General features: G+C 44.1%; 1 protein-coding gene across 1 annotated transcript in view; it reads left to right on the top strand.

Moving 5' to 3' along the window:
* PTPRB (protein tyrosine phosphatase receptor type B) overlaps positions 1 to 13,999 on the top strand; it is an 80,734-nt gene that overhangs the window by 16,817 nt on the left and 49,918 nt on the right. The window contains exons 6-9 of the mRNA XM_080935753.1: positions 147 to 413; positions 2,153 to 2,413; positions 7,620 to 7,886; positions 10,755 to 11,018. Coding sequence (XP_080791879.1) covers positions 147 to 413; positions 2,153 to 2,413; positions 7,620 to 7,886; positions 10,755 to 11,018 — 1,059 coding nt within the window. The remainder of the gene's footprint in view (positions 1 to 146; positions 414 to 2,152; positions 2,414 to 7,619; positions 7,887 to 10,754; positions 11,019 to 13,999) is intronic.

Raw genomic sequence — 13,999 nt, 5'->3', positions numbered from 1 at the left:
TGGAAACAATACAAATGTGTTCAATAGCAAACATCTGCGTTCTCTGCATATTGCTTCCCATAAAAATCAAACGAATATTCTTAGGTTTTGTTTGTTTGTTTGTTTGTTTGTTTTCAATACATTCTCCTCCGCATGTCCTGGTTTAGTTCCAGAAAAAGTGAAGAATCTGGTTTCCTACAACGAGATTTGGATGCAGTCCTTTGCGGTGAACTGGACGCCCCCTGCTGGAGACTGGGAACATTACCGTATCCTGCTCTTCAATGACTCCTTGGTCCTGCTCAACACCACTGTGGGAAAGGAAGAAACGCACTACATGGCTGGCTTGGAGCTCATACCAGGAAGGCAGTATGAGGTAGAAGTCGTTGTTGAGAGTGGAAACCTGAGGAGTTCCGAGAGCTGCCAAGGCAGGACAGGTAACACAAATGTGATTGGCAGAACTTAACTCATTCCGTTTCATAGACGCACAAAAGTTTTATTTCTGTGCTCACTAAAGGCTACCAGGGTTGCAAACATTCAGTATTGTTGGTTTTGAACATCAATTTCCTTTCCACTGGTAACTGTCATGCCATGGAAGAAAAGACATCTCAAAAATTTATTTTTATGCCACATGATGACTTTAATCCCAGACAAAGAAGAGAAAGGTAGGCAGGTGTCTGAGTTCCAGGGCAGCCTGGTCTACAGAGTGAGTTTCGGGACAGCAGGGCTACACAGAGAAATTCCTGCCTCAAAAGAAGACGGTGTGTGTGTGTGTGTGTGTGTGTGTGTGTGTGTGTGTGTGTGTGTATAAACTATGTATTGAGGGGGAAGTACTGTGAGCCGAAATTCAGCACAGGGCAGAGGATCCTATAGAGCTGACATTACAAGCTCTTGTGAGATGCTCAACCTGAGTGCTGGGAACTGAACCCAGGTCCCATACCAGAGCAGCAAGCACTCTTAACCACTGAGCCATCTCTCCAGCCCCAAGGAAAGACATTTTAGATTCCATCCAAGAATAAAGACCAGTCTTTCAGAGTGCTCGCCACCAAGTCACCATTGCCTTGACCCAATACTGACTAACTTGAGAGTCTCTGCACCAGGCAGGGTGACTGACATGGAGGGGCTATGTTTGGGTGCCCGGAGAGGGCAGTTAGGGACCCTGGTCATTTTGCTATCACCATTGTATTGCAATTTCTTTGGCAAAGCGCCAACACCAGAACTTGTCTCAGCTTTTCAAGTATGACAGCCTCCGGCGTTTTTATGATGGTCTCTGGGATCCAGCACAGGCCATATCTATGATGCCACAGAAGAGACCACACTTAAAGTGAAGTCGACAGATTGCTGCTGTTGTTTTGCATTGGTGAAAGGTTCAGTGATCCATTACCACGAAACTTCAGGAAATCAAAGCAAATTGTAATTTTATACAACCGACTCTTTAAAAAAAAAAAAAAAAAAAAAGATTTACTTAATGTATGTGAGTGCACGGTTGCTGTCTTCAGACACACCAGAAGAGGGCATCAGATCCCATTACAGACGGTTGTGAGCTACCATGTGGTTGCTGGGATTTGAACTCGGAACCTCTAGAAGAGCAGTCAGTGTTCTTAACCAGTGAGCCATCTCTCCAGCCCAACAACTGGCTCTTTTATAGTGTGGCTTTCCGTTGTTTTGTGGGGTCAATATTTAGCTGTTAACAATGTCTTTGAGAAATTCTAATGATGACGTCTTTTAAAGAAGGAGAAGAAGTCAAGATCCCTTTAAGCTCCAGGCTGCTCTCACTAAGACTAATAATTGTTCTTCAGCTGCTTTCTCTTCTGGTACAGCAGGGTCCCCTCAGAAGTAAACAGAGAAGTGCTTGGTCTTTCTAAGGTTTGAGAGGTATTTATTAAGCAATAATTTATTTGAGAGAATTTATTAAGCAATAAATACTCTCACTCCACTCAAACACTCAAGCATAGTCTATTCCTTTTAGTTTTGTGGGTCACAGGATTTTTAAGAATTATTTTCAAGACAGTAATCCACAAAAAGAGATGAACTTTCGGGGCTGGAGGCATGGCTGGGTAGTTGAGAGCTCACCCAACTGTAGAGCCCAGAAAAGATAGGAAAGGGTAGCTCTCTACAAAACTACAATGGTTGTGACTGAACCAGTGACCACAAGTCCCAATTGACTTTTCCTCAGTACCCCGGGCTGTCTCTCAGCTTCGAGTCAAACACGCTAACGAAACTTCACTGGGCATCACGTGGCGGGCCCCTCTGGGCGAATGGGAGAAATACATCATTTCGCTGATGGACAGAGAGCTCTTGGTCATCCACAAATCGCTCTCCAAAGATGTCAAAGAGTTCACTTTTACAGACCTGATGCCTGGCCGGAATTACAAAGCCACCATCACTACCATGAGTGGAGATTTAAAACAGTCATCTTCAATCAAAGGAAGAACAGGTAATGGCATTTTCTAATTTCACATTTCCCAATGATCTATCCACAGAAATTCACTAATATCCATTAGGTGCCTGCCGAGCCTATTATGTACTTGGTAGGACATTATGAATCTTTCTACTGTATTTCTTATTTTACCAAGTTTCTTCTTTTGCTTAGGTGTGTTTTACTCATTGAAATATATTAGACAGTAACCTTGACATGAAGTTTTATCTACCAAAGAGAACAAAGAGGTAGGACACTATTGAGAACAGGAAGTGTGGTAGAAAGTTGGGCTGGAGAGATGGCTGAGCGGTTAAGAGCACTGACTGCCTGCTCTTCCAAAGGTCCTGAGTTCAAATCCCACCAGGTAGAAGGGTGCTATGCTGAGCCCCGCCTTTAGAATTGCTGCCCGTTTCTCAGGGATGTGAGAAGCCACATCATATAAGCTCTGGATAGCCGGGCTGTCTTTCCCTCTCCGTCAAACTTTCAGCATACATATGAGTGATTGTCTGCATGTACATCCATGTGCTCATGAATGTGCCTGGTCCCCATGGTGCCCAGAAGAGAAGGTCCTGTCCCCAGGGCTGGAGTTATAGAGGGTCGTGAGCCACCATGTGGTGCTAGGAAATAACGCCAGCTTTATGCCCTGTAAAAGCAGCAAGTGTTCTGAACCACTGAGCCATCTCTGTCTCTCCAGCCCTTTTTATTTCTCCTTGTGAATTCTACCTCCTCAAACTATGGTTTCGAGAAGTCATGTGCTCTTTGGCTTTCTTCCGACTTACCACCTGTTTGTCTTTCTTTCCTGTGTTTTAGAAGCCCCTTGTCAGAGGGTTTTCCTTCATCTGGAAGGACGTTCTTTGAATTCTTTATTGAAAAAGTCCTAGGAGCAAACCCTCTCCACTTTTGCTTCTCCCCACCCCCACCACCACCCCAGGTGTGTCTTTTTGTAGCTCTCGGTTTTGCAAAGCTGTTTCCTATGTTTTTGTCTTATGCTGAAAGATATTTCTATCAGGACACTGGGAATATGTTTTTCTAGCTTCTCTGGTATTTACTGTCTCTGTTACAAAGCAGGTTTCCAGTGTCATTCCCCCTTTCCTGTGAGAAGCCTCTTTAAGCAAGTGCCTGTGCACATACACACACACACACACACACACACACACACACACACAGACAGACAGACAGACACACACACACATTCTGCAGTGGGAGAGGGGCAACAGTCTAGGTTCAGAAAGCCTTCTGCTCATTTGCCTGAGATTTCGTGGGATGTCTGCTCTTCCAGATTAGTGCCTCTTCTCAATCCTGAAAATGTTCGGCCATTAACTCTCCAGTGTTGCCTCTTGACTCTTTCCCGTTCCCCACTTGTAACACAGACACAATTCCGAGTATTTGTTTCCTGGTCTACAATCTGCCTGATTTCTTCAACTGTTTGTTCTGGCTCCTCAATTCAGTTCACTCTCATCTGTCAAAATCTCTCAAATAGTCTCTGGTTTTTCTCCCAAGTCTATATACGGTCTTACGTTCTTGGTTAAGTACACACACACACACACACACACACACACACACACACACACTCACACATACACATTCATAAGCACATACACTCACTCACACACATGTACACATCACACACACACTCACACACACACATACACACTCACACACTGTACTCTTTTATAACTGTATGTACATTTCAATGTTTGCTTTGTGTTCTGCCCAGTCACTAGCCTGGAATCTGGAATCTGAAATAATAAAGGCTCTTATTGTCTGTTGATTGTTTTTTGCCACTATTTGCTTTATTTCTTTAAATGTTCCTCCTTTTTCCCCCTCTAGGCATAAGAAATATAAACTTCTAGGAATCTTCTATGACAATTCTTTAAGGCTTCGTTAAAGATGCATTTCAGGAAGAATTTTCTTTTGATTCCTCCATGTGCCCAGGACTGCTGCCAACTCAGACCTAGTTTAACATAATTAGTCTGAGGGTTTTGAACACTCATATTTGTGGATCCCTGTTGTAAGCACGTGACAAGTATCTCAAGGTCAAAAATTCCCAAGAAGGCTTGGGTTTTAGATCAGGGGCAGAGACTTTCCCAGTGCATGTAACATCTACACACACACACACACACACACACACACACACACACACACATTAACCCTCAAAGAAAAGAGTTTTCTCCAGCAGATAGTAAGAAGGCTCAATGGGATGGAAAATAGAGAAGAATGAACTTGCAGGATGCAGTTCTATGTAAACTCAGCTTCTCAGCCTGGGGGTGTCGGACCTCACCTCCCATCTCCAGGATCCTGCAGTGCTGTGGAATCAAATCGTGCATCCACGTGAAACATACGTAAAACATACGCCCCTGGCAACCCTTTGTTTGCTTCAGGGACCCCATGGCCTACCGTTCATTTATCTCTGACGCTCTTGACAATGTATCGCTCCATTTGTTTTTATTTTTATCCAATATGTATGTATGTTTATTGGGGAGATTTTTCATGATAATAACCCAGCACACTGCTGGAAATGAAAGCTCCGGGCTTTGTTTCAGACGCTAACATTTTCCTCACTCCTACTGGTCATGCTGATGGGTGAAGTAGTAAGTGTAGGACAGCATTTGTTTAACTTTGTAAGGAACCGTTGGTGTCTTTCCTACAGCAATTAAAACATTTACTTGTGCCCAGGCTGGCCTCAAACTCCTGGGTTCAAGTGGTCCTTCTGTCTAAGCCACCCCATTAGGTGGCTGGGACAACAGGCATTTGCCGATGCACTCTGCTGCTTGTTACACTTCTCTGAGTAATGGATGAGAACCTAGGGCAGCGCTTGGTATTTATTGTCCATCTGTGGGCCTGTTTATTTCAAAATTCAGCCATTCCAAGTAGATGTGTTGGTGGGATCTCAGATCTAACGGCATGAGAACCCTTGCCTAAGCCTGACATTGTTATCTCCTTTTGGAAGTTTATGGTCAGATATTTTGCTCACTGTTCAATATCATTCTTAGTTTCCTTTAAAACAATCTTGTACGCCTATGTGTGTGGGGGGTACGCATGTGCGAGCTCACGTGGAAGCAGGTTCGCTCACCCATAAGAGTCGTCTTTTGTCTATCGGTTTTCCTCTCATCTTTACATTTTAAAATTGCCTATTAGCTTGTTTCTCTTTCTGAGTTTGTGGGCATACACATATCGTAGCACAGGTGAGGGGATCAGGTGACAATTCCCGGGAGGCAGTGAGCTCTCCGTGTGCCATGTGAGTCTCCGGGATGAAGCCCGGGTCATCTGGGCAGGCAGCAAATGCTTTAACCTGCTGAGCTGCCTCACCAGCCCACACCGGGTTTTTCAAGACAAGGCGTCTCAGTGAATCTGAAGCTCATGGGTGGCTTCAGCTAGACTGTGGCTAAAAACTCCCAGAATCCTCTTGCCTCAGCCCCAGCACGGAGGTTACAGACACGCGCATGCGTCACTTCCCCTGACTTTCGCATTAGTTCTAGGAAGCCCTCTCGGGTTCTCAGTCTTGTCCAGCAAGCACATAACCCACCGTGCCATCTCTCCTGCCCAACCAACAGATGTTTTAAGACTTCTTGAGTCTCACACACAATTTAGAAATGCACGTCGAAAAGAAAATCTGATGTGTGGCTTCTTCTTTTTAAATTATTGAACTGAATGTGTTTTGGGGAGTAGTGGTGCCTGATTTTTGACATCTGACTAAGATCTCTCCTAGACACTCTTGGCATCACACTGAAACCTCTTTGCTTAGAGAAGGGCCACAGAGACTCTTCCTTGGAAGACTTTCAGCTTTAGGACTCATGTGAGTGTGTGTGTGTGTGCGTGTGTGTGTGTGTGTGTGTGTGTGTGTGTGTGTGTGTGTACATATATTCTCTCTCATGAATATATATATGAGAGACTATAAATATATACATACATACACACACATATATATAACAGCTTTCTTCATTTATATATAATGTATTATATATATATTTCTTCTAATAAGATACTTCTATGATCTATCATATGTATACATACTTATGGATGGATAGATAGATTATGTGCATATGTATTCATTAGTCTTTTTCTGGACTTCCAGTTCTGTTCCATCTACTTATGTCTGCCTGTCCTTTACCGGTTTTGTTCATACTTTCCTGATTACTATAAATTCCTAGCAAACTTGGCTATTTGTTCTTTATGTAATTAGTGTGAGGGAGCGATGCTTTTGTTTTTGTTTCATTCTGCTTTAACTGTTTGATAGTTGTAGTTTCTTTACTTCCCACAGAAAATTGTAATCAGATGGTTCTACTGAACTCCGAATGGTTATCATTTTTAGTGAATATGTTCTCATCTTAATCTAAAAATTAATGACCTTTAAGGAGGGGTCTACTGCAGCTCTGATTACTGTAATTTAAGGAAGGGGCAGTTAGAAATGCCAATAGCTGGTAATTAGAAGGTCACAGGCTGAGGGGCGAGAGGGCTCAGCTCGGATGTCTGGCTGATGATTTGTCTCACTGTGGTATAGGCTAAAAAGCTGACGTTCTCTGATCTTTGGCTTTCTCATTAGTAAAGGAAATATGAGATCAGCTTTACAGACACTTTTGAACAGTAGATAATCTGACCTCCAAAATGTCTTCTGCTCTAACCGAAAGATAGCAGGCATTTACTACTTATTATAATTAGCAATACTAGAATTGTATGTATTACATAGCACACATTATTATGGGATATCCGGAAACGATAACAATAGCCATTTAGAGGATATACTTATAAAGAAATGACCAGCTTGCTAGTCCATAGCCTATCCACCAGCTGGTATATTGAAGAAATAACCCATTGCCACCCCAAAGCAGCCACTGACTGTCTTGAGTAGATGGTGTGATTTTTGTGTTCTTGTAGAGTAAGTATGGATAAAATCACATCAAATCAAAAGTTCTTGAAAGCATTAGTCTTTATTCAAATTTATGCAAAATTCAAAGCCAAAGCTAGTTAATAAGCATCCTCGCACTGCAGACCTGAACGGACTTTGATTAGCTGGAAGCTGTTGCAGAGGCAGCTGTGCAAAGTGGCTGAACCCTGCAGAGGAGGAGCAAGTGCCTCAAGAAACAGGGGGAACGTCTCTCAGCAAAAACAAACAGAACACATTGTTGCTCTTACCCTTTGTAGCACTTTTGTAGCACTTTACTCGGTCCCCACTCTGACCCCCCTCCTTCTCACACTGACTAAGCGCCGTGTGTTCTGTCTTCAGTGCCTGCCCAAGTCACCGACCTGCACGTCAGCAACCACGGAATGACCAGTGGTCTCTTCACTAACTGGACAAAGGCAGCCGGGGATGTAGAGTTCTACCAAGTGCTGCTGATCCATGAAAATGTGGTCGTCAAAAACGAGAGCGTGTCCAGTGACACCAGCAGGTACAGCTTCCGCGCTCTGAAATCCGGCAGCCTCTACTCCGTGGTGGTGACCACCGTGAGCGGAGGCATTTCTTCCCGGCAGGTGGTGGCGGAAGGAAGAACAGGTAAGAAACGCAGACAGGTGTTTGTCACTTACAGAAACCTCTCGGTATGCGGAACGTTTAAGCATCCTAAAATCAGGCCGCTCTGTTTCCTACCTAAAAGCCAGGTTTCCATAGGTACTGGGTACTCTCCTTCTATCTCCAATAACTGCATCAAAACTAGAAAAACATCTCAAGTCGTGATCACCACGTGGTGTCTGGGCTTATTCTGTTTGTGGGTTGTTTTCCTTTAAATGTTTCTTTTATTTTTCCATCAAAGTAAAGAAGCTATGAGCTGTGTGTCCCCCATACACGGTCTTACTCTCGGGACACAGAAGCAAGATGATATCCACTTTACGAGGTTAAAATTGAGTTGATGTAATTCTCTGGTGGCACTTGTAGCGTCTTGCTATGTTGCCCAAGTTGGCTCTGAACTCAGTGTCCTGCCTCAGCCTTTCCAATAGCTGAGAATACCGGACTATAAAATGTGCCCCATAGAAGCCACACGTATGTGCCGTAAGCGACATCATCAAATGCTCAGTGTTGTATGCCACCTGAACACTTCTGATCTTGGCGTTCCTACTCACACTAGACTATGACCCAAGACAACAAATACATGGCACTATTTTGCCAGAGAGGCTTGTGGCTATTTTGCCAGAGAGGCTTGGCACCAGAAAGGGAAGTGGAATTTTTCTACATAATCCATTGAACGTACGTACGTAATTTATTATTTCACACCATATGTGAAGTTTATGTTCCAAGTTTCTTAGGGGAAAAAAAATACACAAGCCCAACCAAAGCTCTGATAACTATGGCTAAACTCAGAATCGGGTCAATAAACTTAACCTCTTAACATTATGGAATTATTATAAGTTGGATTCAGGGTTCTCCATCTATAAACCCAACACCCAGATATCAACTGCCAGTTGTGGTGCCATGCAAAATATCCCTTTCCAAAATCATCAATATCACCTATTTAATTAACCCAGAAAACACCACTTTCTTTAGCTCTCAGAGGAGGGGCTAAGAAACAAAGGCCATGGCTCTTGGATTTAGTAGAAAGTCTGTGGTGCGTTCCAGTGCTCTCTGTGACAATAGACACTGTCACTGGTGTATTTCCTGACTCCCTCTTTCCCTTCTTGTGATAGTTACTGCACCAGGATTCAGTGTAGTACAGTTAAGGACTTTGCACCCATCTTCCCGTAAGGTGCATCCTACACGGGTCTCATTAGACTGAGTGATGTCATGTCTCAGCTCCTCACTGGTCAGCTCTATAGATGGGTTCTTCCCCAAGTAGAATCTAGGAACACAGGCTCCTGGTACCTGACATGGCCCAGGTCATTAAGCCTAGAGGTAGTAAAGGGAGAGATGGAACACTACTGCATACACACCAGGACACACAATGAAGCTCACCAGGCATACTACTGTGTACACAGCTCCCTAGACTAGTACAGTTTTCACAGAGCACATTATAAAATGATTCCAAGGCTAGAGCCATAAAGGTAATCATTAGTATTCCTTCAAATACTCAACAGATTGCCCAATATTCAAATGATTTTGAAAACTCTTCTTCTCTCCCAGTGTTGGAGCAAGAACACAAAAGCATTTCCAGTCTAGATAAAATGGTGGGAGGAATCTAAATGGTGCAATCTAGAGCATCAGATATTCGATCCATCCAGTCCTGATCGGAGAAAAAACGCTCTAGAGAAATACCAAGTAACTTTTGACTCTCTTGTATCTTAAGCAAATGAGTTACGCTTTTGGCAAAGTTCCTCCTGGTAACTCTGTCTTTTCTAAACAGCCCGTGTGCAGCTCAGCAATTGTGCATATGACAGACTTTGAGCTTAGTTCATAAAAACCGGGGCATATTACGCCAGAAGGACTCCCAGGTCTCACTGGGGTCAAATTCTGTCTTTTGTGTGCAACTTAGTAGTCCTGACAATTATATAAAAATAACCAGCTGAGTGTTAAACCGCCCATGATGGAAACAGACATGTAGTCGCGCACACTCTGAGAGCTCAGTCTGCTGTCACCAAAGGCCGTACTGCGCCCTAGCTGCTTATCCCCAATACATAATGAACTTTCCATCTCAATCTGCCCCAGGTACCAGTTCCTCCGTTTTTCCTTGTATCCAGGGCAACCCTTAAGACATCCATGTCTCTTCCACGTGTGTACACCTGGAAAGACACGAGCCTCCCGGTGAAGGTTTATAACCTTGGTCTTTGATTCAAACAAGCGATAACGTCAAAGAGATGTTTGGCCCTGCACAGCTTTCCCTGCCCTGTCCAGAACAGGCTTCCAGCGTGCACTTTTAGGCTAATGGCCACTAGAGGGCAGAAAATGCTTTCCAAAGGGACAGCAGGGCCTTCCTCTGTGCTTTCTATTAAACCCAGAAATTTAAAAGAACAAGAAACTTGATCACGTGAAGGTCCGAGGTAACACAGAATCTAAATGCTTCAGAAAAACCCATGGAATTTTCCTCCTTTACCCTCAAGTATCTTTGGTTTTTGTTTGGTTGGTTGTTTCTGTTTGTTTTGGGTGAGTTTGGTTCAAACTGCTTAATTTGAACTGTTAAAATGTGTGTTCCAATCCCCACCGAGACCCTCTTGGCTCATTCACATAAAATACCTCTGAAACATGTCTCACCCAGAAACCCCATAAAGTCACAGTGGCGGCGTGCATGGGTTATGAGGCACCTAAAAGGCCTCCTTGAGGTTTTCTTTCATTAGCCTTCTGATGAAAAAGAGTTTATCTTCCCAGAGCCAATTAGGATCCTGGTACCTCCTTAACTTCCAGCCTAGTCAACTGAGCTCTCCCAGAGCCCGGTTTTTATTGAGTACAATAGTTAACTCAAACTTTTGCTTGTGTTTCCCCCCTGGTTTGAACTCATAGTCCCGTCCAGCGTGAGTGGAGTAACGGTCAACAATTCTGGCCGGAATGATTACCTCAGCGTTTCCTGGCTGCCGGCGCCTGGAGAAGTGGATCACTATGTGGTGACCCTCTCCCACGACAGCAAGGTGGTTCAGTTTCTCATCATTGCCAAATCTGTCAGCGAGTGTTCCTTCAGCTCCCTCACCCCAGGCCGCCTCTACAATGTGACCGTAACCACCAAGAGTGGCAATTATGAAAGTCACTCCTTCAGTGAAGAACGGACAGGTAAGAGTTAATGAGGATACAGGGCTCCACAGAGACTGTGTGGCTCTGAGCATCAAGGACTTGCAGAGATCCAGGATAAAAGGCCGGTCACATCACAAAATTGCCAAGGGCTCTTTCTATTTTGACTGAGGAGACTCTACCTGAGCTGATATTACATTTACAGGAAGATTTCCCTAGTTTTCATAGTTGGAATTCATATCGTATTTAGATAGGATAACAAACATCTCTGTTTAGAGAGTGCTTTTTGGCTCCTGGAATATGGGTTCACATATATTAACTAATTAATCATTACACATTTCTCTCTGAGATAGGCATTAGTATTCCCATTTTACAGATTAGAAAAACAAGTTTGAAGACGATTAAGTCATAAGCCCAATTTTTGTTACTGTTGAGCAGCCAGGAAGTTTTAGATCTTGGACTTAAACTGTTACATTCCAGAGCCTAAAAGTCTCTTGATTCCATAATCTTTCCCAAAATATGTGATGGTCAAGACTACTGTGTGTTCTTTGAACACAAGAGAAAAATGTGACCCTTTATAGTTCATAGTCTAGACAGCAAAACTCTTAGCCGATGACCGCAAGGTCTTTGATGATTAGAAAGAACCAAATATAGAGAACCACCATTATCCAATACGTTCGTGCTTTCTGGGGTTTATATCTGAACTTTCTACTTAAGGCTGATATCATCCTCTGTCAAATCTTTCCCACTAGGCTCTGGGGTGATTCTTGCAGATGAAACTGTTCTTTTTCATATAGGACAAGCCTGTCAGTGAGCTCAGAGGCTGGGGCTGAGCAGAAACTTGGTAATTCCTGGTAGAAGAATCGAGGTTTGGTGGCCCCTAGGGAGACTCTAGAAACATAGCAATCCCTGAAACTGTGAGGAATAAAAGGGGTTGGCAGTTTCTTTTATGTTTATCTTTAGTATTTTTTAATTATGCATGTCTTCCTGTGGATGTTTGCATGTGAGCACCGGGGCTCATGGAGTCTAGAAGAGGATGTCACATGCCCTGGGGCTGGAGTTTCGGGTGGTGGTGAAACAGCTGCTCTGGGTGCTAAGAACCGAACTCAGGTCCTCTGTAAGAGCAGGAAGCTCTGAACCGCTCTGAACTGCTCTGAACCCCTCTGAACCGCTCTGAACCGCTCTGAACTACTCTGAACTGCTCTGAACCGCTCTGAACTGCTCTAATCCGTTTAGCTGGCGCTGCAGCCCCTGAATCTTTGAGGAGGAACCACATGGCTTTCTATCGGGTCTCACGACCGGACCTGTGTCCTCTCTCCCCAATTAAGAAACTCCGGGTTGCAGTGTTACAGACGGCGGGCATTAACATGATCCTTCCGTCTTCTGATTCTGAAGATGACAGAGATCCCAGAAACAAAGTGTGGCTTTCCCAAGGCCCGGTGTGTGAACTGCGCCAGAGTCCAGGCATTACGTCACACCATACCATGACGCACTCGCGGGGAACAGAGGTTACCTCCATCATCAGATAACCCATAGTTTAATTATCCTGATAGCTACAGTCATGACTTAGACCAGAAAAGCCTCTTCTCACTTCCAGAGTGAGCTTATGTCAGACCGCCACCATATTGATCAACTCTGGGCCTAAAAATTGACTAGAAATTAAGGCTATGTCTCCTCGCTACTAACAACTTCCCGCCCACCACCTCATTAGCATTCCCTGTCCACATGACTCTAATATTGCAAGGCCTTTAGCGAAGATCTTCCCAAATGTGAGAAAAGCTATTTTCTGCTCAGAGCAGCATCGTGACTCTTTCACCAGCATGCACTCGCACGTGGTACCTGACTGACAGGGGCCAGTGACTCTAACTGAGGACTCGTGTCTGCGCTGTTTTTCTGTTCATTTTGGGCTGAGTGTCTGAACGCTCTTTAACCTCGCTAAAGCTCTTCTAATCCCCAGTCACGTCCTCTCGAAGTGCACTAAAGCGGTCCTCACCAATGACTTCCAGCTCCACCTGGAGAGACCCTTATTGACTTAGCCTCATGCTCGGCTACTTCTTCCTGAAGTAATTGCTTTGCCTTCAGTAAATTGCCTAGATCACTGACCATTCTTGGTCTGAACACGCAATGCCAATTTCAGGACTTCCCAAAGCTGGGGTGGCTACATGCTAACAAAACTGTAATTGGTTTCAGGTAAAGCCCAGGTTTTGTTCCGGGCCTGTGATGTACCATGTTCTAATATAAACCTGGTCCGTAAATATAACCCAAAAGAGATATTAATACAGCCCGTGCAAAAGCCTCATGGGAAAATAGAGTTTAGGTGCCAAAATGATGGAATTTCTGGCTGTTTTATGATTTGGAAGAAAGTAGAAGAAAAGGACATGGGCTTGGCATATGCCAGAGCAGACATCCTGTGACGTAAACCAAACTCCTACAGGCCTAGAGGTGTTCAAAAGAGCTAAAAAAGACAGCTAATTGGAGAGGGAATTGGTGCTCTGGATCAAGTACGGATCTCCCTTTAATGCTTCTTCCTGTGGGGATCCATCCTAGTCATCCAGAAACAGACACTGTAGCTAGGAAGATGGCTCAGTCAATAAAATGACCTCCACGCAAGCATGGGGGACAAAGTTTGGGTCCCCAGCACCCATCTCGAAGCCTGGTCTGGTGACTCACATCTGCACCCGTGGCACATTGGGCCTGGGCTGGGGAAGACAGAGGCAAACAGCTATGCGCTCACTGACCTGGCAACCCAGCCAAATTGAGAAGCTCTGGGTTCAGTTAGAAAACTGAACCTCTCCCAGAAACTAAGGTAAAGGACAATCAAAGAAGATGACAGTCTCTGGCCACACACGCGTGTGCACACACAATATATGTATATACACTCTATACGCACAAGAGAGAGAACTTGTAATTATAAATCATAAGTATCTAATCAAATTGCAAGTATTGAATCAAAATTCAGCCCTAAATTGAAAGCTAGACCATCCTTAACCACTTCATTCTGCAGTGTTCCTAGTAAAATGCAT

Source organism: Micromys minutus, assembly GCF_963924665.1.
Source record: "Micromys minutus genome assembly, chromosome: 22".
NCBI classification, from domain to species: domain Eukaryota; kingdom Metazoa; phylum Chordata; class Mammalia; order Rodentia; family Muridae; genus Micromys; species Micromys minutus.
Note: the sequence above shows the minus strand (reverse complement) of the source record. Positions and strands in the feature narration are given on the sequence as shown.